General features: G+C 42.8%; 1 protein-coding gene across 3 annotated transcripts; it reads left to right on the top strand.

Annotated features, from left to right (window-relative positions):
• Positions 1-1,847: 1,847 nt before the first annotated feature.
• Positions 1,848-27,183, top strand: kcnn1a (potassium intermediate/small conductance calcium-activated channel, subfamily N, member 1a). Of its 3 annotated transcripts, none has more exons than XM_042107451.1 (10): positions 1,848-1,899; positions 10,895-11,347; positions 14,055-14,150; positions 14,397-14,815; positions 20,700-20,841; positions 21,073-21,183; positions 21,549-21,676; positions 22,149-22,157; positions 23,180-23,249; positions 23,879-27,183. In XM_042107451.1, exons 2-10 carry the CDS (start codon positions 10,979-10,981, stop codon positions 24,161-24,163), a joined length of 1,629 nt encoding a protein of 542 aa, XP_041963385.1. In that variant the 5' UTR covers positions 1,848-1,899; positions 10,895-10,978; the 3' UTR covers positions 24,164-27,183. The 3 variants fall into 3 exon arrangements, with proteins under 3 accessions (XP_041963385.1, XP_041963371.1, XP_041963376.1); XM_042107437.1 differs by lacking the exon at positions 1,848-1,899 and adding an exon at positions 4,796-5,969; XM_042107442.1 differs by lacking the exons at positions 1,848-1,899; positions 22,149-22,157 and adding an exon at positions 4,796-5,969.
• The last annotated feature ends 274 nt before the right edge of the window (positions 27,184-27,457 follow it).

Below are 27,457 nucleotides of genomic sequence, written 5' to 3'. Positions count from 1 at the left end.
AATATTTTTGATAACTCTCTAAGGGTCTGTTTCTGATCATAGCTGAACTAAACACCTACCATTACAGATCAGAGTAAGTCTGTATTTGTGTGTGTGTGTGTGTGTGTGTGTGTGTGTGTGTGTTTGTGTGTGTGTGCCTTTAGAAAGACAGCAATGCCACTCAACCAATCACCTTTGGCCGCACTAGACGAATATGTTAATTAACAGACACAGCATTCTAGGAGTGTATGCATGGCAGAGATAGCAGTATAAAATAGTACATAGGCTGTACCCACACTGTCCCCTACGTGTTTCGTCTCTAACATGCTGCCTGATGCAATCTGATGCACACAGCCTGTCAGCCTGGGTCTAACCCTTCATGTCTATCCTCCAGTTGTCCCTGTCTGTATCCAGAACAGGAATCATCGTGGGGTTCATGAACAAAAATAATGTCAATAGTTTCTATATTGAGATGCCCGAAGGTGGTCTAGAGGATTAAAGTCCTTGAGTCTTCTTTGAAAAAAAGAAATACATAAAATCTGTGTAAAAGATTGTGGTAGAGAAATGCTGTGGTTTAGATTCAACTCTCTATAAAAATGTCAATAAAATCCATGCACTTACCACCTTTGAAATTCTACATCATGAATGTTGTTTAAGAAAATCTGACAATGCCTTGCATATGCCCGTAGCCAGTTCATTCAGAGCTCCATCCTCTCTCTTGAGTGACTCAGTGGTCTCATCTCCTGTGTCCACAGTCGTGATATTTTGCAATGTGGTGTCTGTCTTCAGTGAGATATACGTTGCTAGAGGGTTGTGTACAATATTCTCAGAGGACAGTGTTTTGCTCAGCCCTACATGTTGTTTATATATGATATAAGATGATAGATGATCATGATCAGATGAATGATAAAATAATATCCTTGCATATCAACAACCACAACATGTATTTTTTTTAAGGATTTGTATTATTGTGTATTAATGTCTAAATATCCTCCTGTGATATCCCAATAAATGTTAAAGCTAATGTTACAAAATAAGCATTTGACTCTGCTGCAAACGCCTAGGTTTTTAAAAAAAACATGTGCACACTAAAATAGGCGACCACAATAGGTAGGGTAGTCTACGCTTGGTCGTGACTCAGACTACGTTATCAATATTGCAATGGTAGTGTGGATACAGGGTGGGAATATGCCAAAAAAATCCCAACAACAGCTTGAATTCAAATTTTTGACGTTTTTTTTGGGACACTATGATTGTAGAAATTCCAATTTGAGAATATTTTTCCTTTGTATTTCCGAAAGTGTCCGTAGATCAGTGTAAGCTTTCCGTTTTTCTGTCTGTGTAAATGTGTGCAAGAGGGTTTTTTTCTCCCCCTCGCTGCAGTTGGAGGCTGAGTGGGAACCCCCGCGCCCCCACCTTTTCTCTCCACCCCCGCCTGTCTCTCGACAACCAAAGCGCTAAAAATAGACCAGGGATCCCCCCCATCAATTTACAACACGTCACAAGGTCATCTACGCCGCCTCTCTCGATTCACGATCATTTCTCAGAACATTAGTCTTGTGTCTTAGTCTAAGGACATCACTTTTTAATTCCCACCTACTATTCTTTCCGTGCCTCAAATGGCATAGTTACCTATGCGATGCGGTGCTTGAAATTTGATTTGCCATTTCAATGAGCTGGATAATAATTATTTTTCCCCGTCCACATGTGAGAAGAAGCAGTTTGCACATCAGGATGTTACAAGCTCCGCAAACTGGACGCCTCCTGCAGTACCGGGTTGTCAAGCATGCCATGTGAAAGGGAAACGTGTACGACTAAAGGAAATCCCTGTGGTTTCCTGTGATTGCCAGTATCCCGTGTCTGGTGGGCATTTATGAGACTGATGTCCTGGATGCAGAGGAAATCTTCCAGCTTTATAGGGTAAGCAAAACCTGACCTTTTTGTAGGCAACCTTTATGCCATAAAAGCCACTCCTTACGGCCAGATAGTATGCTAATTAATTGTACAGTTACAATAGACACTATATTTTAAAACCTTGATGTCTTCTCAAAATCTCACATTCAGTATGGAAATAAACATGGAAACCTTTATTAGTTTATTCTGAAGATTATTCCGGTTGATTCTAAAATAAACAGTTCCATCGAGTTCTGGTTTCCAGAACATTTATTGTAATGCATGGTTGGCCATTTCTATAGCTATTTGTTAAGGCAACTAGGCTACCTAAAGTATTTATGAATGGGTACCAACTGATGTAAGCCAAATGGCATGCCTGCCTTTTCCTCTGCCACAGCACCATACAGACACACACACACACACAGCGAGAGAGAGAGAGAAAGAGAGCAAACTCCATACACTCCTACACAGAGATATACATAGCTACAGACAAAAGCAACACTCCTTTGTGGAGAGTGAATAAGAACATCTCGGTTTTGACAAGCCACAAGTAATGAAACATTCTCACTACAGATACGAGGTAAATGTTCCTTATGACAAATGCCTCCAAGGAATCAATGGGACAGTATTCTCTCTCAGTCTGTCTATATAACAGGCCTGGGCCATGCATGATAGACTATAGGCATGATCAAGAAGGCCGAATTGTTTCAGCTTTTCTTTGGTGTGTTAAGGAATCGCATCGGGTGCAAGACGACAGTGTGCAGCATATTGAGTATATCTCGTGTTGGTTATGCGTGTGTTGCTATTTTTAGAAGAATAAATCGATCTGAACAATATTGATAGGCTTAAATTTGTGCTATGCAGAAATCCACTACACTGAGCAGCTGTTTTCATCTCGAATTGCTTGTGTGTGTTCTGTCATTTTGTGGCACGGGCACACTATGATTGGACTTGATATTGCGCTACACACCACTGACATGCAACTGTTGTGACAATGGTTATGCAAATAATAAACTACAATAATTTTAAAAATGACTATCAGAAAACCATGCTTTGTTACATTACCGCGCAGCATGTTATCGGTCCTCTCCAAAAAACACGACCTTTCCTCCCCTGCACCTCTATAATCCATGCTGAAATTAGTCATAGTGCCAGTGCATTTTGTCACGTGTTTTATAGGCCGCATTGCTGATATAGGTGCAGCTTGATGATCAAGACTGTTGGCCACGACTGTTCTGTCCGTATTCACATAGATCAGTATGATTACGTAAAACAACGGCGAGCAGACAAACACACACTCTTACAGACAGAGACATTATTTCATGCATGTACTTTCTGGTGGATTCCGTTTGATTTTCGTTTATTCAGCAATTGAAAGTAACTAGGAAGTAAGCCTATTGGATAACAGTTGCCAGAGTCTTGCTTATTCTTTGACTTTGATTCAACAATTAATGTAACATTGCAATCCAAATAGCAAATAAAAACGTAACGGTTCTCACTTGGGCACCATCATACATGGTGAAAATGATCAAGTTTCTGCAGCAAAGGGGCTCAGTGACTGACTTCTATGTCAATGACCTAATATAATTCTGGTCATGATGGCAAACGCTTGAGATCAAAGTAGGGTAGACCTTGACTATACTTATTTTCGTTAAAGAATACCGCTAAGTGCTACATATGTAATGATTTAGTTATTCTTGCAGTTATCCAGTGAGCCTCTCCTCTGTATTTACGTCCATGTCTAACCTAATATGACTGCGTATAAACCCTGTGGAGACATAGGCCTACATGTCCCCTTCAAACTGAATACTCATTCAAGATTCATAAGGGATAATCCTGCCAAAAACGTTCCCCTGTCAATGTAGTGTAGTGTTCTTGGATGGCTAATATGAGGATATTTGATTGTTTCATCATGGGATTATGGTCTTGAACACACACACCTACACTCGCGCGCGCGCGCGCGCGCGCGCGCACGCGCACGCACGCACACACACACACACACACACACCGATTCCATCATCTCCAATAACCACAGCATCAATAGCAGTAACAGCTATTTTACAACTGTAATGATATACAGCTATTTTACAACCATGATACTCTTAGCACCATGGAGAGTTCTCCATTACGCATGAGAGTTATGCAGTGTTAGTCGATGTCGCTTTGACCAGAAGTTCCAGAAATAAGCTGTTCCACCTCTATCTAGACATGAAAAAGTGTTCGAATATCAAGAGGATCTTCATGCGTCCGTTTCCATGTTGTATCTGTAACACAAAACCTTTCGATGTGATTAAATATTTAAGTCGTACAAGTACCTTTGTAGTCTAATAAACACACCCGATGACTAGATAACTTCCTACGAACCTCTTAATCATACATATACAAAATGCCATCCAGTTAATGCACAAGCACTGTAGTAGACCTTAAAAATATTCGAACTTCAGAGGTCCTTCAGACACTGTGGCATTTGTTTCGTGGGGTCCAAACAAATGTGTTCTCCACTTTAGTGTTTAGATCAGCATCGTTAGAGTAATTACAAGAAGTGTTACAAGACACTTAGACATTACCTGCAGCATATAGCATGCTGCAAATATATGTGATAGTCAAGAGCTAAAATAGGGAAATTGGTCATAATAGCCAGATAAAACTTTAAACCTATCATTCAGTCTGTCTGTGCTTGTATGTTATTATTATTAATGTACTAAAAATGTAATACATTCTCTGGCGCGTTGATGCGTACATGTTTTAAGTTAAATGTAAGGCAAATTTACGAAGGTAAGGAGCAATAGGCGGTGTTTTAGCCAGGGAGTGACGTTATGAGGCAGGTCTTGGTGAAATCTACCAATGAAATGAGCCGGTTCGATTCATCTGGGGTTGATCGCTATGAACGGGTGTCGGAGGTTTACAAGGCAAAGGAGCGACCACAACAAGACGCGGCTATTGAGGGGATGCGGCATCGATACGCGGGAGCTGTCCAGCAGCACCAATTCCCCGACGCAGAACAACGCAACGCTCAGAGCAATCCAGCGATTTCTCAAAAAGGAAATTCGAGTTCAGTCGCACCCCTTTTCAGTTTGCCACCCCCTCCTCCATCGCAGAGAGAACGATCAACCACCTCCTATCATCAAAACCACCATGACCTGCCTTGCCAGAATCAGTCAGCTACGCAGGCTGTCCACGTCCGTCAGTTGCAGTACGGCAAGCCCCCGTATTTGACAAGTCAGGAGATTGTTCCACAACCTGCACGCCAAGGATGCCCATTTGAAACCAACCTTTCGCGGCCGCAGGAGACCTCTGAAGCCTCGGTGGCTTCAACGCAGACGGAGGTGTTCCTTATCGAGAGCCGCCACTGCAGTTTTTCTACGGAGGCGAACCATACTCATCAGCGTGAAACCCACATATGCCCGCAGCCCTCCCCTTCTCACCTGCCGCCGCCTCTGTTTTCGCAGAATCCTAGTACGACGAAGAATTTTCAGTATAGCGCTAATTACCAGCGCGGAGACATTGCGCAACAGAAAGCGGGGGTTTTTGAGCAGCGAGACCAAAAGCAATTGTTGCAGCAACAGCAGTGCAGCGCTACAGGGCTTCAACAAAATAACACATCCTCACACTCAGTCACACAAAACTCATGTCAAGGACAGATTAATGTGTTTGAGCCAACGGTGACGAATCAGCGATATTTTGAATCTCCGGCTCGCGACCTGCAGCAGCAACAGCCTCAATTGCGCGCTCAACGACAATTACTAGTAGGGAGCAGCCTGCCTATCAACTATTGCACCAAAGGCGCGGGAGAGCGGTGCAGAAATAACCAAGCACCGCCACTGCAACAACATTGGCAAGAGGACGTACGCGGACTGCATATCCACCCGCTCCCACAAAATCCGCAATCCAGTGGCCATGAGACTGATGAACTAGACGAGAAAGTCAGCAAACGACAGCGGCAACAGTACCAGATACCTAAACATGAACGTCGACTGGTGAGAAACTCGTCTGAAACCAGTAGCAGCAACAGCAGCCCACCATACGGATCTAGCAACCAATTGTGGCCAGAGAGTCGTTACCAAGAAGAGCGAAGGAGTCGATCAGAGAAACAAAAGGTAGGTATAGGCTACCCACTTCACCCGAATTAGGTCTGTGTTGGTATTGTAACCTACAAACTGATTTAACTCGTCTATCACAAGCCACGCCTATCACATGGGCTAGCTCAACAGCCAGGACACTTAACCAGGATACGTGTATATCGGGGAATTAACAATCACTCTATTGTCAAAGTTAATTAAGACATTTAAAAAAAAAACAACTAAACGTAGCTCAAATGTCCATTCCCTGAGAAATCTCTCTCTCTCTCTCTCTCTCTCTCTTTCTTTCACACCCCAAAATAATTAAAACATTTAGATTGGTTCTTTTCTGATCTGTTATCCCAAATAGAGACAAGGCAGTAACACCTTGGTGATTTTTTGGCATAGTTGAGGTTAGCAGTAGGCCTATTTTTGGGGCCTGGAGGTTTGTCTGGAGTTATTTTACACGAGCCATTTTAATTGGCATTTCTTTTTGGTTCTTCATTGTTTTAATATAAGTTAGCTCCATCTTAACTTATCACATGCTCCCTCCTTGAAATGACTGTTAAGTAGACAGTTAAACTGTTACAGTTAAAATGGGTCCAAATAGGGCTCCGTTCCCTTTCCCTTAGGCATAACGTTTTCCAAAGGGGCTTTTACAAATATACAGCCCATTACTAAGTTAGACTTGTGTAAATGGTCTAGTCACGCACACATTTATTCACACATCTCTTAGTGAGTTTCAGCATGGCAGGTGGCAGTACCAGTATTGAGGACTGTGCTGAACTTGTTTATAACCTGACCATTTGCTGCCAGACCCTGCTGCAGGTTGATGTCTTGCAATTGAGCAGGTGGAAAGCTGCTCCCCTGCCGTCCGAATGGCAGGCAGGGTTTACGAGGCCGGGTGCAGTTGGCCAGCTCTAGCTACTGAAGGAGTGTTATCACTATGCGGCCCATGACATTTAATGGCCTGGAATATCAGAATGGGAATAGGCAACAGGTCAGAGGTGAAGTGTGTTGAATGGCGTTGAATACTGTAGGTGTTGGGGGTGATACTCATAACATTAGGTACAGTTTTTTAGGCAATGTCGGCCATACTATATGATGACTGCGTTTACTCATTATCATAGTGACTGAGGCTAAGACTGACATGACAAACCAATTGTGATAGCGCAACACCAATGAAATGTATACCCTCACAGGATCCTGTGACACAGAGTGCAACCCAATAGCCTACAGTATTGTGGACTGTGTGATAATGTGCCTGGGTGGAGTGACACTGTGATGTGAAAGGTACATTGCTGTTGCCATTGTGATTCATATGTAAGTACTCTTTAATGCGCATTGCAGGTTGCAAGAGGTTCTTTATTGGGAACTCCAGTGTCATTCTGTATGTGTCTTTCTGGGGCGAATGTTTGTGTGGAAACTAACAGTAAAACTGTAGAATAACAAGTGGATGAAATAATGCTTAATATAAATGGGCAAAGTAAAAGTGATGGATGTGCAAGAACTCATTAATATTACCCGGGAAATCCAGAGTTCTCGCTAGAGCACAATTTGGATTTGCTCAGCGAGTCACTCTGGCAATCAGTAATGATGCTCATTACCCATTCTGTTGGAGCCGAGCTGCACCAATCACATCAGTGTATCTGATATAGGCGGGCCAGAGCCGAGCTAAACAGACGACAGCGCTGCTACGTCCGGAATCAGTCAGTAAACATGGGTCGTAGTGTTATCCAATTGTGTGCAGTAATATTTTTAAATGCATGCTTGGTGCCGCCCCTCGAGTTGGGCCATTTTCATTACTCATAGCCAGATCCTAAATCTTTCTAGATTTGGGTCTGGATTTCCAGGCTACATTAATATATGGACCTGTCAAAGATTCAGTGAATTCAACAGATTGTGTAAACCTGTACTTTACGCTCAATATGCTACATAATGTTTTCTACGTTCATCAGCTTTGTGGCAAGGAAACTTCATTCTCAATGAATTTGTCAAGAAGTGGCTTGGGTTTGAAATGCGGACTGCAGTTATATGGAATAAACACATGATATGTTACAGGCTGTTGTACACCCTCTGCACCATTGGAATTATAATTAGGTATTTTACAGGGCAATGTGTTGGATAGCTGATGTACAATTTACAGTAATGTTTCTGTAAGCTGGAACATAGAAACAACAGACTTTTTCTAACTGAAACTGAACACCAAGTCAAATTGTTCACAAAGGAGAGCAGGCAAACCTCTAGATTGTATCAAGCTTAAATGTCTCTGGTGAACACCTTTGATGCCTGTCTGAATGTGTGCTTTGCCCTTGTTCTGGAATGTAGAGTAGACTCTAAACCTTTACTATGATTCAGTGCAGTCAGCCTGACTGTCTCACCTTTGAAAACGTGCCACCCTTCTTCTAGTCATATGGAATAGTCTTCAGAAATGTGTGAGGCTCAGTTGATGAGTTTTGTTAACTCCTTGATGACGCTGATGCACCAAGTCAATGTTTTTTCTTTAGTTCTATGTTTATATAATTCTGCAATCTGTCATCTACAACCCACAAAGGCTGATGTGGATGGTTTCGAGGCTGCCATGTATAACAGAAATGAGTTAGACAGGGCTGAACAGCCTGCTTTGAAACTTCTCAGAGATCAGTTGGCAGTGCAGCGTGTCGGTAGGACCCAGGCAGAGTTTTGGGTGGTGTGCCAGAAGCTTCGGGCTGTGGTTTCATCCAGGGTGTAATTTAATGCTGAAACATTTTGAAATACAATTGCTATTTAGTTCTAACTCTTTCAAATGTTGTTTGTCCTTTGCAAATAGTGTCAAACTAAATCCTCTACAGTATTGTCGTTATCTCAGCTGCGTTTGAAGTCATTATCACTCCCAGGAACTAATGCTACTATTAAGGTGATTAGATGTAGTTTATGTGTCTAATTGAGGATGTATCTAATAGGGATTATAATCCCCAAATATTGACCAGCCCCAGTGAGCCTTTCAGTCCCCAAAAATTTGCAAAGATCATTTGAAGTGAGCACAGTAAAGGCAGTGTTTTTGCTCTGTGCCATGGTCCCTTTGAAAGTAGAATGGTAAAACCTCAGGGCCTGCACCTGCACCCCCAATCGCTTGCTTTTGATTTACCCGAGAACTTTCTAGTAAGCGGGCCATGTATCTCCAGAGAACACAGTGTTTTAGGAGGAGACAAATGACTGCATCTTACTGAAAGGAGCTTCCCTACTCTCTAAATCTTTTTATGTTTGTTGTTTTCCCCCGAAATACACTTTTTTTTTTAAGCTTTTTTTGCTGAATCACATCATAAAAGCATGGCCACACTACGTCACCTGAATATCATATCACCCTGAACATATCCAGTGATCACCAGGGGCTAACAACCTCCCTGTTTCCAATAGTAACCCCCTTTCTGATTATATAATGAAAGGAGACTGCAGGGGCCCAGCTGCGATCAAAGGGCATTGTGGCCTTTAACCCTTTACAGCGCTTTCAAATGGCGCTGTGCCATTCACATTTACATGCAATATTCTGTGAAGCACTCTCAGAGGACAGGGAAACGCAGATTTGAAGTATATATGAATAATCATTACAAATTCTGCCCATGCAATTCGTAATGCATACTACATGCTTTAATATGGGGTGGTGGTAGTGTAGTGGTTAAGGAGCTGGGCCAGCATGCAGTAGCGTGAAAGTTGTCGGTTCAATTCCCGGCTTCCACCGTTGTGCCCTTGAGCAAGGCACTTAACCCCAAGTTGCTCCGGGGACAATGTGATCCCTTGTAATATAGCTGACATATGTAAGTCACTTTGGTCATGAAGTGTCTGCTTAATATAATGTAATGTAAAATCTTTATAAAAAATCTGCTGTTTGAGGTTCTTAATCTATTTCATATGGCAATCTTAAAAATCAGATCTAGTAATTAGATTCCCTTTGGAGGTGTTGTTAAGTCACAATATACTACAGTAAATGGACTTACAGTGTATTGCTCTTGGGTAGACATGGACTACTTTTTGTTTTGTTTGTTTATTTAGGGACATAAAGTAATGTATATGATGTTGGAATAATTGTGTATTTTACTACACAATTTCATACTATTTAACATTTTTGGTATTTTACCTCTCTGAATCTATGATATAGACAAATGAGAAGACAGTGACAATGGTCCACTCTGTTATATACATCTGCATTTGTTATGAATCCCTGGTTGCTATCTTTTTGAAATACATGTCAAGGGCAAGTACTATCAATTAACCTTTACTGTAATTTTGGATGAACCCTAAGGTAATTGAATTTTGGCTAGACATGCTGGTTCTTGAAATCTTCTGTAGGCTTGCCAGTAGTACAGCTGGTAGCATAGCATTGCATACTAAGATGTTTACTAAGATGTTCAAATCCCTGCTATTCGATACATGTTGAGCCTCTGGAGGGAGGGGGGGGGGGTAGATGGCGGGAAAGGTAGACCTACCTATGTAAGAATAGGTTTGTGTACAATAGTCTTCATCAATGCTTAACCTTTAGATGCATTCTTATAAAACGAGACAGTGTCAGATGATGGCTTCCAATGGCTTTACACGTTTCCATTGTGTTGCAACTTAGAAGAAGGGAAAGAGGAGCAGGAAGGGGTTCTTTTGGATAGTTTGTGGCTATTGTAAGGGGGTCTCAAATGTTGACGTTCTTGAATGAACTTTTAATTAACTTAACTGCTATTGAGTATCAGCATATCCTTGGTGGCTATCTCTGTGAACATTCTTTGACCACTGTTCAAGAGACACCACTGCACGTATGTCATGCACTTTGGTATTAGTAAGACTTTAGCAGGGCAAGGATAACCCACCAGCGGATAAATTACTATGTGTTGTTGCCATATTGTACAGTCAGGGTGTAGATACTCAGATCAGTGATGTCTCGGCAGCGTTCTAGTCCAGTAGCCTCTGACCCGCTCTTCTCTGTCTTCTCCTGTGGACAGGTCAATGCTGAGAGAACGACGCTGAGCCATGCTGGATCCAAGCCCTCAGTCTCCGCGAGCAGCCACTCGTTGCCTAAGATAGCCATGAACAGCTGCAAGTACAATGGGGGCGTGGTGAGACCACTGGGCAGCCTGGCGTCGTCACGACGCAACCTGGAGGAACACGACTCGGAGACCCAGCCGCTGCAGACGCTGCACAGCTCTGGCCTGGAGGTGGTGGTCTCCAAGGGCAATGGCGAGGACCGCAGCAAGGCGTCCAACGAGAGCCTGGTCAGAGAGGGCGGCGGGAACGCGCCGCAAAAGAAAAACAAGGACATTGGCTACAAGCTTGGCCACCGCAGGGCCCTGTTTGAGAAGCGCAAGCGGCTCAGTGACTACGCCTTGATATTTGGCATGTTTGGGATTGTTGTCATGGTCACAGAGACTGAACTATCTTGGGGGGTTTATACTAAGGTAAGTAATGAACAATTATTTAAAACATTTGATGTAAATAGGAATGTATCTATAGGTGTTCTGAGGGGAACACATGGTGATATCAATTTTCTAAATACATTTAAAGTTATCCAACTTACTTCCAACTTACACTTACAGTCTGCGATACATCATGAAATAACCTTGCACACATGCCATCATGCTCTGTGAACACATGCATACAGTATTACAGACAAGAGCTTTGAGTGTAATAGAGCTAATATGCTTAGTGTTTGAGTCTTAATTAGCTCTGGGCTGATGAGTTGAACATCCACAGGGTCTTTCAAACTGGCACTGCAGAACAGCACATAAGGGAGATGCCACAAGCATCGTTTGACCTTTCAGTGGTTTGGGGCTGACAAATATAACATGGCATCTGCTGGCGGGTCAGACTGGTAGCTTGCATCAAAACCGATTCACAACCGAGTTTTTTATATCAATTTATTTTTCTTCCCACTTGACATTGGCAGATTGTTATGAAATGGTGTGTTTCTATAACAGAGGGATTTAGTTATGAGAAACAGTGCCTGTTACCCTGGCTCAATAGTAATGACAGGGTACTTTGCATGTTCTCACACCCTTGGGTAGGATATACATTTTTAAAAAAGGAGCTTTAGGATGGCAGTCTTCAGACTAATGACAGGTGAATTAATTAGTTTATTCAATGTTATGTCACAAGGGAGTCTCAAAACAATTTCCCACATAATTGTGTCCTGAAAGGCATCAGAGGTGAGGTGTGGGGAGATCAGGGGAGCAGTCTAGTTTCATTGTTAAAAATAAGCCCCCTAATGGGTAGGCTTTCTGGTAATGACAAACGAGAGTCACTCGCTCTAAAAGCACCACTTGCATTTTCATGAGGATTTCCTGGAATTGCATTGAATCATAAAACTGTTCCAAACCACCTCTCCCTCTACATATATTTTTAATATATATTTAGGAAAGCCCGGTGTTTCTATCCAACATATTTCCATTGGCTGTCTTGAAGTCTGGCTACAATACGATTCATTTTGGGCATTATTTTTTTTCAAAGCCAATATGGTCTCATTTGCTCAAAGCAAACTAACTAAACCAAAAGCATTAGGAGAAGAGACAGGACACCTTCTCCTTTCAGCATGGCCACTCAGAATTGAGCAAATATTCACAAGATCATCATAAACTTCAGATACTACATAGATAGATAGATAGATAGATAGATAGATAGATACTTTATTGATCCCCAAGGGGAAATTTAAGGTCTCAGTAGCATACAGACATCACACACAACATGCAACAGAAATGGTAAATAAGTATAAACATATAACCAAACTCCACTGTACAATAGAGACAGTAGAAGATAAGAAAAACTAACAAAACAAAATGCTAAATATACTATATAAATTAAACTAGTTAGTAGATGTATATAAGTAGTATATAAGTAGATGCTCTACTTGAAAGTCTGCTGTAGAAATGGTTCTGATTTATTCACACAACCCATTAGTATTAGTAAGGGGGAATCCAGCAGCATTGTACCAGTGTCATTTTATTGGTGAAATTAAGTGAAATCATTATTGATTCCAATCCATAAACAAACCCATCTATGTTAAACTAACAACAATATACATTCTTCATATTTGGTTTGAATATCAATGTATGTGTAACTGGGATTAACAGTTTTTAACACATTAGCGCAGCGTGGTTATGATGCTAACCAGATTTAAGCACAATTTAGTAGAACCTGTAAAAATCATTGTGTGGTGGTCAATGTTGACCACCTAATAAGTCAATGTATGGGAAACGCTGGATAGGGATCCTACAAGAGAAATCACAATGTGTTTTTACGCTCACTCTCTGTTTGCTTCCCTAGTGCTGCGTGACTCACTGCAACCCCTAAACACTTGCAGTAAACTGTTACAACGTGCAATACTAAATCCATACTAACTAATACACAATATTAACTGGCCAAAAGGACTAAAGGCTAATCCATAAAATAAAATCTAAAACTCAAACCGGCGCCGTGGAGTCTGGGGAACAGCCTCTCTCTCTCAGCTCACTACTGCTCTGATGTATGGGCCACACACAGCTGTGCAGCACTAGCATATAAACCATCCAATTCATCACCTCCCCCAGCAGCCGGGATGTATTCCTGCTCATGGAGAGCAGTGCACCAGTGGGGGACAGCGATAGTGGTGGGGAGGGGGGGTAAATGTTTGCAAGCCACAAGCAGACTCCACATTTTACAGTTCACTCCTCATTGTACACGGCCATATTTCAACCGGCCGTTTGACTGAGCCTGGACACTTTCCAGGGAATCACGGTGCAGGGAGGCCATGATTCTGTCTTGTGTCCTGTCCGTGCGTACAGCGCAGTCCATTACAGATATATCTGTGGAGTAATGGCCTTTTGATTTTCATTATATATGGCATTCGTCTAATAAAGTGGCACAGAGGGTTAGTGTGGCAAGTTGGAGTGCTTCTCTGCATCAGGGAACAGCCCCCCTTGGAGTAAGCCATCACTGGCGCAGATGGTTTAGACAGCATGCCTTAATGGAGGGAAATTACTGTATGTCATTTAACAACTACCTATGTAGCATGACGTATATGTACCCACAATATCCATATTAATTAGTGAAGTATGAGTGAATTATGTCATCTCTTTGTTTGAGGCTCTTACCTTGCTCTCATTTTGTGTGTTTGTATCTCTCTCTCTGCAGGAATCCTCATATTCATTTGCACTGAAATGCCTTATCAGCCTCTCCACTGTTATTTTGCTTGGTCTTATTATAATGTACCATGCCCGGGAAATCCAGGTGAGACCAAAAAGGCCGAAGGACACTGAGGATACTCTGTCTTTGAAATATGTTGCTCACAGTAATACTGTTATGGTGTGTGGAATGAAATATGAATAGAGTACCAGTTTTATGTCACAGTGCTACTTCTAAATTTATGTGAATGAGAAAAAATATTATATGGAGAAAACCAGGGTGACATTTTGCCTTAAAACTATTCCATTTATTCACTGCCCTCCCCCGCACCCTTCTGTGTCCTCCTCTCAGCTCTTCATGGTGGACAACGGTGCAGACGACTGGAGGATCGCCATGACGTACGAGCGCATCTTCTTCATCGTGCTGGAGCTGCTAGTCTGCGCCATCCACCCCATCCCGGGCCAGTACGTCTTCACGTGGACGGCGCGCCTGGCCTTCACCTACGTGCCCTCGGTGGCTGACGCCGACGTGGACATCATCCTGTCCATCCCCATGTTCCTGCGCCTCTACCTGATCGGCCGCGTCATGCTGCTGCACAGCAAGCTGTTCACGGACGCCTCGTCGCGCAGCATCGGCGCGCTCAACAAGATCAACTTCAACACGCGCTTCGTCATGAAGACGCTCATGACCATCTGCCCCGGCACCGTGCTGCTGGTCTTCAGCATCTCCTCCTGGATCATCGCCGCCTGGACGGTGCGCGTCTGCGAGAGGTACAGTGCCAATGTGCCATTCCACTCTCCGCCGTGATCTGACTGGCTACCATTGCCACCGCCACCACCACCATCACGCACAGAACCGCCAACCACCCCTCCATCTCTCCACCCTTCTCCTCTCCTCCTCTCGGCTCTCTCGTTCACCCACCCCCCTCCACCTCCACCTCTACCTCTCACGCACTCATTTCTGCCCCTTCAGGAACATGAAAAGCTACCGCCTCCAGAAGGGGAAGTGAAGGGGGAGTAGGTGGAGGTGGTGGTGGAACGGGTGGATGGTTGTAGTTGTGTCTCATCCAGCCGTTGATTGCATTTTTAAAAAAAAGTCCTCTCCTGTGTTGTATGCTGTATTAGCAGTCTATCAATAATTCATGAGTGTCTAACTGTTTGTTTGCTGAATGGTTTGTTTTGGTAATGTTGAACAGCCCCAAGGATGCCCATCTCTTCATCATGTTTCATCTCAAGGGGCATGGTGCAGATTTGAAACTGATCTCTGCTCAGCCAGCAGAGGCGTTGAAGAGCAGCGTTCATTTAAATAATCTTTTTGCGTTGTTTAAACCAGAGGTCACCTGTAAAAGATTTCGCATCATGTTACTCACCTGAAATAGATTCATTTCAGCGGTCATGGGCAGACACACGCGTGTGTGTAGGTGAAGTATGAAATGGCGAATGTCTTTTCTTTTTTTCCCTTCAATTTCGCAGTATGTCTTTCTGTGCTTACTTTCCCCATCCTTCCATCCAGCTGCCAGTCACTACTTCACCTTACCACTTAGCAGTCTTCACCATGCGTCACCAGAGGCCAGAGAGATGCCTGTTTCTAGCCACTCCATAGTTGAGGTGTCACAGGATATGACCTCCATGCACTGCCCCCCCCCCCTTCCCTACCCTGCCCCTGGTGCCATCTGCAGAAGTGCACGCTAAATGGCCAGCCTGCTTTCATTTAAAAAAAAATGTGTGTGAAACAAAGTAAAGTGTGAGTATATATGTGTGTGTGTGTGTGTGTGTGTGTGTGTGTGTGTCTGTGTGTGTGTGTGTGTGTGAGAGAGAGAGAGAGAGAGAAAGAGTGAGAGAGTGAGATAGAGAGAGTGTGTGTGTGTGTGTGTGTGTGTATGTACACATGCGGATTTGTGTACAATAAGTGTGTGTGTGTGTGTGTGTGTGTGTGTGTGTGTGTGTGTGTGTGTGGGTGTGTGTGTGTGTTGTGTGTGTTTAATTCACTGTTGTACTTTCTATTTCCCCTCTATGCTGCTCCATAGGGATACCATGTGAGTCCTCGCTCTCTAGCCGTGGAAAAAAAACCCTACCATTGTTCATTGAGCTGGTGCCACTGATACTCTGAAAGTTGAAGGGGGAGGGCGCGGGATACCAGAAATCGCAAAAACGACAGATAAACTTTAAAAGAAACCATGTGCAAATGTGGCACCATCCTCAAAAAAAGGAGAAAGATGGACATACATGGAAAATGTATTTATGCTCTTGGTCACTTTCGATGTAGGGAAACCTATCATTTTTGAGCAGCACTGTAAATCAAGTGTCTCGTTTTCAACGGCTCTCTGACATAAAGGAGGAGGCGGGAGCTCGTGCTAAAATGGAGCAGCTCCTTCAAATCACCTTCACAAACAGGCCGCAGGGTATCTTGCTATTATTGTTGTTCCTAAACCAATTATTAGAGACAAGTAATGTGTTCACACCTCAGAGACCTATTTGAAGAATAAGATGTTAATCAAAAGCTTCATGGTTTTGGTCTAGTTTTGTCTTAACTGCTTTTAACACCACTACACTCTCAACATTCTCATAATGTAAAATGTGTGGCAGATCCATGTCTCTGTCAGAATTATATCAACATTTCAATATTTCCATCACACACACACACGCACATTCACATAGATATGAATATATTATATGGTTCATGCCATTTCATCATGTGAACGAATGGTGAGGGTGATGCTGTCCATTTTAGAACAAACTCTCAGGCAGACTGAAAAGGACTGCAGTGAACAGTGTTATGTAAAAGCTCTCCTTTCTCCATTCTATGCTTCATACATGGTTTGAAAATAGGCTGGGTGCTCACCTGCGGTAAACAATGAAACAGCATGATGGTCTTCATGTTTACTTTTTGCACATGATTGTAAAGAGGCGATACTTTAAGTGCTGCAGAGCTGGGGGTGGTGGCGGGGGGGGGGGGGGGGGGGGTCATACTTGCTACTGTTCTCCGTATCTACGACTGTAAGTGCACAGGCCAGCCTCAGGGTAGAGCGAAGTGAGACTGGACCAGCACGGAGTCCGTCTGGAATGCGTCTAGAGGGTGGGGGAATGGAAATGCTTTGTTTAGGGGTCTTGCAGAGACGCTGTATGCCCCAAATGGCTGTGCTAGTTATGTCCATTGCCTCTCACCTCATTAGCTGACAGGAGCTAAAATGGGCCTGAGACTACTGGATAAATGCCACCAAACAGTGTTTTCCTCTTGTCTGTTGTTTTGTTCCTTGATAACATCTTCACATTTTCTCTCTTACACATTTGACAGAAGGAATACACGCTATCAGACATCTGGTGGACATGTAAGGCTAGCTGTCCAGGATTTTCTCTGATTTTGGATGGCCTACATTGCTACGGACAGTTCACTGCGAGAACATATGTGTGATTGTAATTTGGTCTTAAGTTATCAATTCACAGATAATAACAAACGGCTCGCTGATTACTTTAACAGCAGCACCCACGAATTAGTCACATACGTAAATTGTAGTTGTCCAAGTCATTTGGCAATCTTAATGAGAGGAGGTACATCATCTTTGATGGTACCCTATGAAGTCTGCAAGAGACCAAGCTAACAACTCTCTACCTCATCCACTTACTTCCTGGTTTCAGTCGCTCATCAAAGAGCTAACCAATGAACAGCAGCCCATCAGCATGGTCCATTTGAAATGTCACAGTTTGTCTGTCATCCAGGTTTGTCATCAATAAATGTCCATGAATTTATCATGTGAGTGCCTGTGGGTGTCTCTGTATGTGTGGTTGTGTAGGGTGAGCTGATCTGTGTGTCTGTGTGAGTATGTGAATGTTGTGAGAATCTGTGGATCCTAAAATACCCTTGGAGTATTGGTATATGATTAATATAGCATCATAGACTAAAAAGCTTTACTCTTTCAGTGCTAACAAGCTTTTGAAAGAATTTTATGGCAGTCAGAATGTCACATGATTGCATCTGCCAGTCATCTGCTGGGCCTCTGAACTGACCTCTCATCCCATATAAATACATGAGAGGGAGTGATCTTTAAAAAAAACAGTCTACCTCCTACATATTTTCACTTTTATACGGTTGCGTTAAATTCAGGTGATCTAGTGTCATGAACACCTGACTGTGCAGGAAAGGGGCTCACTAGTCAAGTACACTTGAGCTTTCTCTGTTGTGCTCTCCCCTCTATCTCTTCCCTTGCGGCGTCTATCTCTTATTGGTTTCTGTAATATTCTGCATTTGCCCAAAACATATCTTTTTTTCACAAGCTAACAAATCACACGTGGTTTTCAGGGAAATTCCGTAAAGTGGACCGTCTTTGCTTACAATTCTGATCTAAGTTGAAGGTGGTGCCAGCTCTTCTCCATTTTATGCCAGAACTGCATACAGTATATTGAGAGCTTTGAATGTTAACCCTGTGACCTTACCCCTCAGCCTGCGATGAGGCCATGAGTTAGTTAGTAACCCCTTCAGTAAAAGTTAGCTTCCAATGGATCTTTCAAATAGATGAAAAGAGTAGACTGTAATTGATTTGTTTGTTTTTTAGTTAATGCCTGTACGTGGTTTCAGTTTGAACAAATGTGACCATTTTCAAAAAGACAAGTAAAGGACAAAAGCTCATGTTTTGCTCTGTGAGCAGGCATCCTATAATGTCTACAGTTCCACCAGTTTACCAGTTTACATCGTCATACAGCTGACGTCATATGCCACGTTCATGATCTAGGCAAGAACATGAAATCACAGGGAGAATTAACCAGTGTTTTTCTCCCACAGTGATAGAGAAAGTTGGAGTGTATTGAACAATTGTAATCAAACTGTTAGACTTCAATGGCAGGAACTCAAGGAAGCAAAGTTACAACCCGTCCAGCAATGAACCATAGACAGAGAGCCATAGCTCTATAGCTCTGAGATCTGACACCAGCTTCAAAAGAGATCAGCCCCATATGGCGCAATTATGAAATCAGGACATTTGTTTGACATTATTTGTGACTGGTATTTTGCAACACAGTTTCACTATTTGAACATCATACATATTGTACAGACTCCAGACCTGTAGCTCTGGTGGCTAAAGTGCTGTAGCTTTGCACAGCCCCGAGCAAAAAAAGCTGAAGCTACAGCACTCAACTGGTTTTTCTCTGTCGGAGTTATTTTACCACAGTGTAGGGACGTATAGGTGGAAGGCTCACTGCCAATATTTGTGTTCATTGGGCTTCCATTTTGACAGTGTCTAAGATGGCTTCCATTAACACCTTCTAGGCCTGACCATTTTCCCCATGGCTCTCAATATACTGGACTCTATTTCAGCATGCAGGGTGTGGAGATATTTTTTTTAAATGCCTGCATGGTATCTGCTGCTTCGTTCGCATGTTCAAACTGGGCTTTTTTTCCAATCACTGTCTGATTTCGATAAGGGACACTGTCTGGTATCTAATGCTTCGTTCGCATGTTCAAACTGGGCTTTTTTCCCAATCACTGTCTGGTCTTAATAGGGAAACGGAGGTTGCTCTCACTCTCCCAGAGCATGTTTGCAGTGTCAGGCTGGGACAGAAATAGATAGGTCCAGCTAATGGCATGATACATCATATGTGGGGAGTGAACTGTCTAGGAGGAACAGTCCAAGGAGGCTTCTTTTAGAGACCCATTTTAAAATTCCAATCGAATGCGAACCATCTGCTCCAGGTGTTCTTAGCACCATTTCACACCTAATTAAATCCAAATTTGTGGCCAATGCCAATTTACATGGCGGGTCACTAGCGGTCAGACTGGTCATTGGCAGTCTTCTGCTATGTTAAATTGCTTGTGCCGCACTCAAAGAGCAACTTGGTTTGCTTTTAAATATGCTCGCATACCACAATGAGACCTGTTATTTGCCTCATTTCAGAGTGCACTCATTTGTGTTTAATGGCCGGTAACGAACCCTTATCCCCTTGTCTCCTCTTGGACAGATTATTGATCTAAGTGCATCAGTGCACCGGTGAGGTGGAGGTGAAAAGGTTGAAATGGGTTGTAGGTCTCCATCTTGGGCCTGTCCTCACTAGGCATAATGAATGACTGAAGAAATACGTAGATAATTGAATGTTGCCAGAAGATGTCCTATCTCTCAGGTCTTCTGTACGGTTGCTTGCCATTTCTGATGCTCAACAAAGTGATGGTGTTTGAGCCTTTGTTGGGTTGTGTGTGACACCATTTGTTTGGGAATGCTTTTGTGTCATCAGCACAGTTCATCCTATGCTTTATGTCAGTCACAGTGGATGCTTGAAGGTTTTCACCCCAAATGAAGCAAATGTTCTTTTCTAGATTTTGTGTCTGTTAAAACAGTCAAAGATAAGCTGTTGCACATTGATGAAAATAAAATAGTTAATAGTTTGCCTTTTTTGTAAAACATAGTGGAGGGCCTCAGCCCAGCTAACATTGACAAGAAGATGTCATTTGTTTTGTTTCTGCCTTTCCTCTCTTGTTTTCATTACACCTAGAATGTGAAGTGTCATAGATTCTACACAGATGCTCCTGCAAAATGTGTTCTCACATTTGAATTGAGTTTTTGAATTTTGGTGATGGCTTTATTATGGCCTTCTGCGTCGCTGGCTACCTTTTCCAGTATTCTGCTTCTCACACCAACGTTGTCCTCTGTCTGTCCTGTCACTGTACCAGGTACCACGACAAACAGGAAGTGACCAGTAACTTCCTGGGGGCGATGTGGCTAATCTCTATAACTTTCCTCTCTATTGGCTATGGAGACATGGTTCCACACACGTACTGTGGCAAGGGCGTGTGTCTGCTGACGGGAATCATGGTATGTTTCCTCTTGCCAGCCATCAGGATTAATGAACAAAGAAATCACTGTTTTATCACCAGAAAATATAAAGTGATAGATCTGGTATGGTATGCATGTATAAATTAGTGTATATGCATAGCCTAAATTACAGAAGTCTTAAAAAAACGTTTATTCCTCTTTATGTACACATTCATAGAACATTTTCTTGAGTGGATACCATAACAGAAAAGACAATTTTTTTTTCGACAGGGAGCTGGTTGCACTGCACTAGTGGTTGCTGTGGTAGCCAGGAAATTGGAACTCACCAAGGCTGAGAAACATGTCCACAACTTCATGATGGATACACAGCTCTGTAAACGAGTAAGCAATCTAAAACAATGATCTGGGTTGGACCCTAAATATGGAATTTTTGTAATTCCTCTAATGTAGAAGAAAACCAACTATGTCTACTGTCATTGTTTTAATAGTAATTTGGATTGGATTATCAGTCAAATAATTGGTTGGCTATCGCTCACCTGTAAGATCTGTCACAGTCAGCCAGATTGGACGTTCTAGATTTCCCTATATGGACTTCTCCATTATGCAATTTTAGTGGGGGTATCTACTTGTCCGTGATGCAACATCACTGCACCATGCTTTGTATTTAATGTGTATTATATTTCAGTGTTTTCCCCCCATGTTCTACAATAAGGTATTGACATGTCATGTTCAATCTCCTCCTCAAGGTTAAGAACACAGCTGCCAATGTACTCAGGGAAACATGGCTCATCTACAAACACACAAAGTTAGTCAAGAAGATTGATCACGCCAAAGTGCGCAAACACCAGCGCAAGTTTCTACAGGCCATCCATCAGTGAGTATGACACCACAGAATAAAGACCACACCGTCTGTAGCTGAAAATGCTGAGCTTGATGGTGCTAATGATGACGGGGATAGCATCTTAAAAAGTATCATCTTAGGGTGATGTAACAAGAGAACAGCAATTCACTATGGGCAAAATGAGGGATGTTAAACATAATTACATAATGGATTGACCTTGTCTACCTGCCTACCCATGTTTAAACAAATGATGCTCCTGAGGTAACCCTGGAACCCTATCATTAGGTTTTGTTCGGGGTGGTGATTTAAAGCTGATGCACAGTTCATCTACTACTCCTGTGTGACGTGACGGCCGTGTTCTCTCCTTTCCCCCTCCTTAACCCTTGACCTGTGCTTATTGTGAGGAGTAGAACACTTCTCCGGCTGTTGTTGTGTACTGAATGTTGCGGGGTTCTAAACTTGAACTGTGTTCTTGTTCTGTCTCTGTTTCGCTCGATCACTGCAGAGCTCAGAAGTAAGTTGTTGATCCTGGTGTTTGCCTTTACTCTTTCCCTCACATTCTCCTTTTCTGTGTGTATCACATGCATGAGGTTTGAATATGGGGGCCCATTTTAATTTCTGAAACACTCATGTTTTTTAATGAATTGAAGTTTTCCATTGCTCTGCACCACTTATATAATCACAGACATTTTCAGGCTTTAGGTTTTCTGTGCTCATACATGTGCCATAACTCAGTGAGGCTGCCACTGTCTCCATATTAACTTGCACTCATGGCGGTGCTCTTCTCCTTTGCTGGTGTCATGCTAAGGCAACTGAAGAACAACCATACATGCGTCTTTTATGGTCAGATGCAAGCTGATCTGGAGGATTTAGTTTGCTTCAGAAAGAATACTGGCCCTGTCCTCCATTAAGATACACTGTAAGCTTCTACTTTTCCACCAATATGTCACTTAAGTATAAGTATATATACTTTTAGGAAAGATTCATTCCCAAATTGTGCTCTAGAGAGCACAGCTGAGGTCCTATAGTGCTGAGAGGGAAGGGCAGGAGAGGGGGGCAGACATTCTTTCATTCTCACGCTGTAATGCAGTACCTCTTTATCTTACAGATATTTACCCTGTTTTACACAGGACTTAGAGGATACACTTGTGCCATTCCCACAAGTTTCCCCTCTGGTCTCATGTATGCCAGCACCATGACTGTCTGCCGGTTCATGTACCATCCTCCATGAATGAGGCCCTGTGACATCCTTTTTTGTTTTCTTTTGGTGAATGGTTGGTCCACTGCAGGAATCCAACCTAATTCCTTTAGCATTTCTGAATGTTAAGCTGACAGATGAGTGGACTCTATACGGTGTGCACTGCATGTGACAGAATGGCCGAGGGGACTGTGAATGCTTGCATGCAGGTCAGATATTTCACACCCACTGCCCCTCTTAGAGTCCTCCTGACAGTACGGTGTTGCTCTTTCCTGGTGACCCCCCCCCCCCCACCCACCCACCCAAATCTGCCCCCAATCACCCCCACCCTCCCTCAGGCTTCGCAGTGTGAAGATGGAGCAGAGGAAGCTCAATGACCAGGCAAACACCCTGGTGGACCTGGCTAAGGTAAACAGCGATTTTGTTTTTGCCATGTACTGGGCAGCCGTGGCCCACTGGTTAGCACTCTGGACTTGTAACCGGAGGGTTGCCGGTTCGAGCCCCGACCAGTGGGCCGCGGCTGAAGTGCCCTTGAGCAAGGCACCTAACCCCTCACTGCTCCCCGAGCGCCGCCATTGTAGCAGGCAGCTCACTGCGCCGGGATTAGTGTGTGCTTCACCTCACTGTGTGTTCACTGTGTGCTGTTTGTGTTTCACTAATTCACCGATTGGGTTAAAATGCAGAGACCAAATTTCCCTCACGGGATCAAAAAGTATATACTTATACTACTTATGTACTTGATGGTTCAGTTCATAAGGAAGGAAGTTCATAAGGATGTGGTTCTAATACCAAAACTCAGAGTCTCCTTTGAGCTGTGGTTTTCTGACTTTCATATATTAGAATATCTCTCTCAGCCACCTCTGTGTGGGTGTGGGTGTGTGTGTGGTGCGTGTGCGCGTGCGCGCGTGTGTGTGTGTGTGTGTGGTGCGTGTGCGTGTGTGTGTGTGTGTGTGTGTGTGTGCGCGTGTGCTATTTTTAGTGCAAGGATGTTTTGGCTCTGTGTGCCCTGTTCTGATGTCCAGTCTCTCACTCCGCAGACCCAAAATGTGATGTACGACCTGGTGTCGGAGCTGCAGGAGCGCAGCGAGGAGCTGGACAAGCGCATCGGCACGCTGGAGGACAAGCTGGACTCGGTGACGGGCACCCTCCAGGCCCTGCCCTGTCTCATCTCGCAAGCCATAACCCAGCAGCAGCAGGACCTCCTCGACGGCTTCATGCACCGCTACCGACCTGGCTCGCTGGGCTCAGAGCGCTCGTGGACCCCCTCGCGGCGCCGGCGGTCCCCCTCTACGGTGCCGCACACCTCCTCTGACAGTGGCTAGCTGACCCTGGGGCGGGCGCTGGCACTCACGCTGGCACAGGTGGACCGGACATTAACGCTGCTGCAGCTCCAGCACAGACGCTCTTTTCGCAAGCAGACACAGCTAGCGACAACTGAGAACCGACATCAAGAGACCTAACCCAATCATTAAAAAATAGTAGATTTATGGTTTATGTTTTGGCCATTGTATGGCTGTTCAAGTTAGCTTTTTTGTAAAGAGAGAGAATGAAATGGCAGGAGGTGGAAGAAGTACATGCCATTACTATTGCATAGGATATTTTACACAACATGCCAAGTTTAAGGATTCTGTTCCCTTGTTCTTTTAAAGGGAAAATGGGGATGCGACTAACTTTTTTTAGTTATATATTGGCATGTTACTTTTTAGTGCCTGAATGTATAAATTGTGGAGGGTTGTTAATTTACACATTTTGGAGCGGGTTTTTTGTACACTGTTGATACAAGCATTGCATTCCTTTTTCAGATACATTCCTCTTCAGAGAACGCTGTCTTAATATGATGTTTACCATTACCTCCATTATGCAGTTTACTCTATGTTTAAAATATTTTCTATGTTTACTAACTGAAAGGCAAGAAAGTGAGACCAACAGAAAGAGAAAGTGAAAGGCAGATTATGAACAAGGTAGAATAGAAAGAAAGAAAGAAAGAAAGAAAGAAAGATAAATAAATATACAAGGGTAAATGGAGAAAGGAAGGAAGGCCATACAAATGTAAAGTTAATTATCATCCGATTTAACCTGAAACCTCATTGTCACAAATCAGAGCTTCCACAGGTCTTTGCATTATGGCAAGGCTGCTTATTGTAGGCTATGGGAGTGCTCTTGGCTATGGTAGGCACAGAAAAACCTAGCCCCAATGCATGTATCAGTGCATCTTTGTGGTGAATGGCTACTTGATGGTTTTGGGGATATGTTGTGTTAATTCTATTGGTTTTTTTCTTTTTGCTTTTATACCAGGATGTTTTTATAAGTTTAGATTTGCAGATATCCTGATTAGAGGTGCAATACTGTGAGACCTAGCGATGCACCCTTATGATGACATCACTGGCTTTGTAAGAGACAATGGATGCGTGCTAGCTACAAAGATCACATCGCTGAATGCTTCTGCAAAAGGATAAACAAGAGGTCTGTGAAGGACATTGCCCTCTTCTCTATCCCTTGTTTTGATATTGATTGCTTTAAATGTGGAGGTACTCTATTTAACTTTCAGGGTTTAACTTTTTGGATAACTCATGGTTTTTAGTTTAGTCATCTTAGGGCAATATTTAATCGTTTTTTGTTTTGTTTTTTAAAGCCTTGTTAACGTCTATTGCTTATTTTTGCTGCTTTTGCAGATTAACACAAAGTTAGCTATGGAGAATGAATTACAGGGATGTCAGTACAATTATTTGAGCATTTTTTATGGCATTCACAGGGTAAGAGGTCTCATGGCAATGTCCACAAATTTACAACAGCCTTGGGTGTACATCAAAGTATTCATTTTAAGTTCCCATAAAAAAAAGCAACTATCAGTTTCAGTAGAGTTATGTCAAATTATGCATATATGCATACACCAAAACAGAACTATACTTCAACAACATTGGAAAGCACATGTGCAAAGATGCACAAATTCCTACAAATCTTAAATGTAATGTTCAGCTTTAAAGACATTTGAAGATATCCTCATGCAGGCTCCTCCCAGTAGGCCCAGGTACTATGAATTGCATTACTCCTCTGATTTGACTTCAAATCTCTGTTCTTCCCCTCTTGTTAATAACATGAATAGCAAGCACACTTTGGAAAGGATGTGGGAATCTCGGATCAATCAAATGGCACACAATCAAGTGCCGTGTAGGGCAACGTGCTCACGCCATTTGCACCAAACCCCCACGTTTCCACTCTAGTGTCTTAGTTTTACAGTCACCGATTCCAGTATGGTGACCCAAATGTAAGTAGTACAAGGCCCATCCGAGGGGACCCTCAGAAGACAATGAGTAATTTCACAAGTGATCCAGAGTGAGTGGATAGAGAGATCCAAGTGGCTGGCGTGTAGTGAGGCATACTCTATTTTTATCTGTAGAATGACCATCTTTGTGACCTTCCTATAAATGAAATAGATTCTGTAGAGGAAATGGTTTTGTATGTCCCCAGGGTAAATGTACATAGCCACATGGGTGCTTGTGGTGGGGTCTCATGTCTTAAGTCCTGTGATTTTGTACGTGCAGGAAGAGGTTGCCCGAGAGGCTCTGCCATAACGGCACTGACATGTTTCAGAGAAATACATTTAAGTCACTAGATGTAATGACAGTGGAACAATGAATAAATCAAACCTCTTTGAAATGTTCTTCTAGCAGGTGGTAAAGACTGGCACTATGTTTACAGTATGAGTCTCAGTAAAATGGGAAATATTCCACCCCAACTTCCTTATTCTACACCCTAGTGGTTGACTGAGTTGTAGGTATTTGTTGTTCTCCAGTCTGTATAAAGATGATATAGAGGACTGAGTGAGTAACTACAAAATTCAATTTCAAAAAACATACTCTGATTAAACTAAGCAAGCAGAAAAAGCTCAGTCCCATTAGGTGAAAGTAATCTATTTTATACTAAGGGATATTGAATCAGAGCCATGCTTCATATTGAGTGTTTCTGGAAGTATGTATTTGTCCTCTGTGAGGGCTTTTAAGAGTACACACGGGGGAGATCTTGAAAGCTTTACCGTATCTTTTGTTTCTTTTGCATCGTACCTTCCTGCCGTACTGGCTTAAAAGCCTTCAAACAAAACACCAGTCAATGATCAGTGGGTCACAATACCAAGACAAGCATTTCTCTAAAGAACAAGATGATTACTGATCAACAAGTCAACAAGATACAGCAGAGATGTTTTGTAAAATTAGTCTACTTCTCTGTGCTGGCATTAGATTGTATTCCAACTGGACATGATTAATAAAAAAAATTGGAAATTGTATTACCATAGTTTTGTGTACACTGCCACATTGCTCATATGTAGTTGCACTGGAATAAATGACCTTCAGTAGATAAATTTGTAAAGGCATGATCTCGGTGTCTTTTGTTTACCCCTCATCTCTCTCTCTCTCTCTCTGTGTGTTTGCTTGTTTGAGTTTATTTCTTCTAAGTTTACACACAAAAATGATTCTCTGACCATATAGATCCACTATGAGACTTAAACAATCTATATTAGTGTTGTCACATAATAGTGTTTACAGTCATTGTTTAACATCATTCCGTAGGAAAGAATGAAGACTCAACATTTTGATAATATTGACTAATATGTGATCTTT

Source organism: Alosa sapidissima, chromosome 1, assembly GCF_018492685.1.
Source record: "Alosa sapidissima isolate fAloSap1 chromosome 1, fAloSap1.pri, whole genome shotgun sequence".
In the NCBI taxonomy this organism is placed as follows: Eukaryota; Metazoa; Chordata; class Actinopteri; order Clupeiformes; family Clupeidae; genus Alosa; species Alosa sapidissima.
This window is presented reverse-complemented; position numbering and strand designations above follow the sequence as displayed.

Coding starts and splice junctions, on each gene's coding strand:
- kcnn1a (XM_042107437.1), top strand. CDS start 4,821: ATGCGGCATCGATACGCGGGAGCTGTCCAGCAGCACCAATTCCCCGAC. Junction 21,184..21,548: donor ATACACAGCTCTGTAAACGA/GTAAGCAATCTA, acceptor CTCCTCCTCAAG/GTTAAGAACACAGCTGCCAA. Junction 23,250..23,878: donor CCCTGGTGGACCTGGCTAAG/GTAAACAGCGAT, acceptor CTCACTCCGCAG/ACCCAAAATGTGATGTACGA.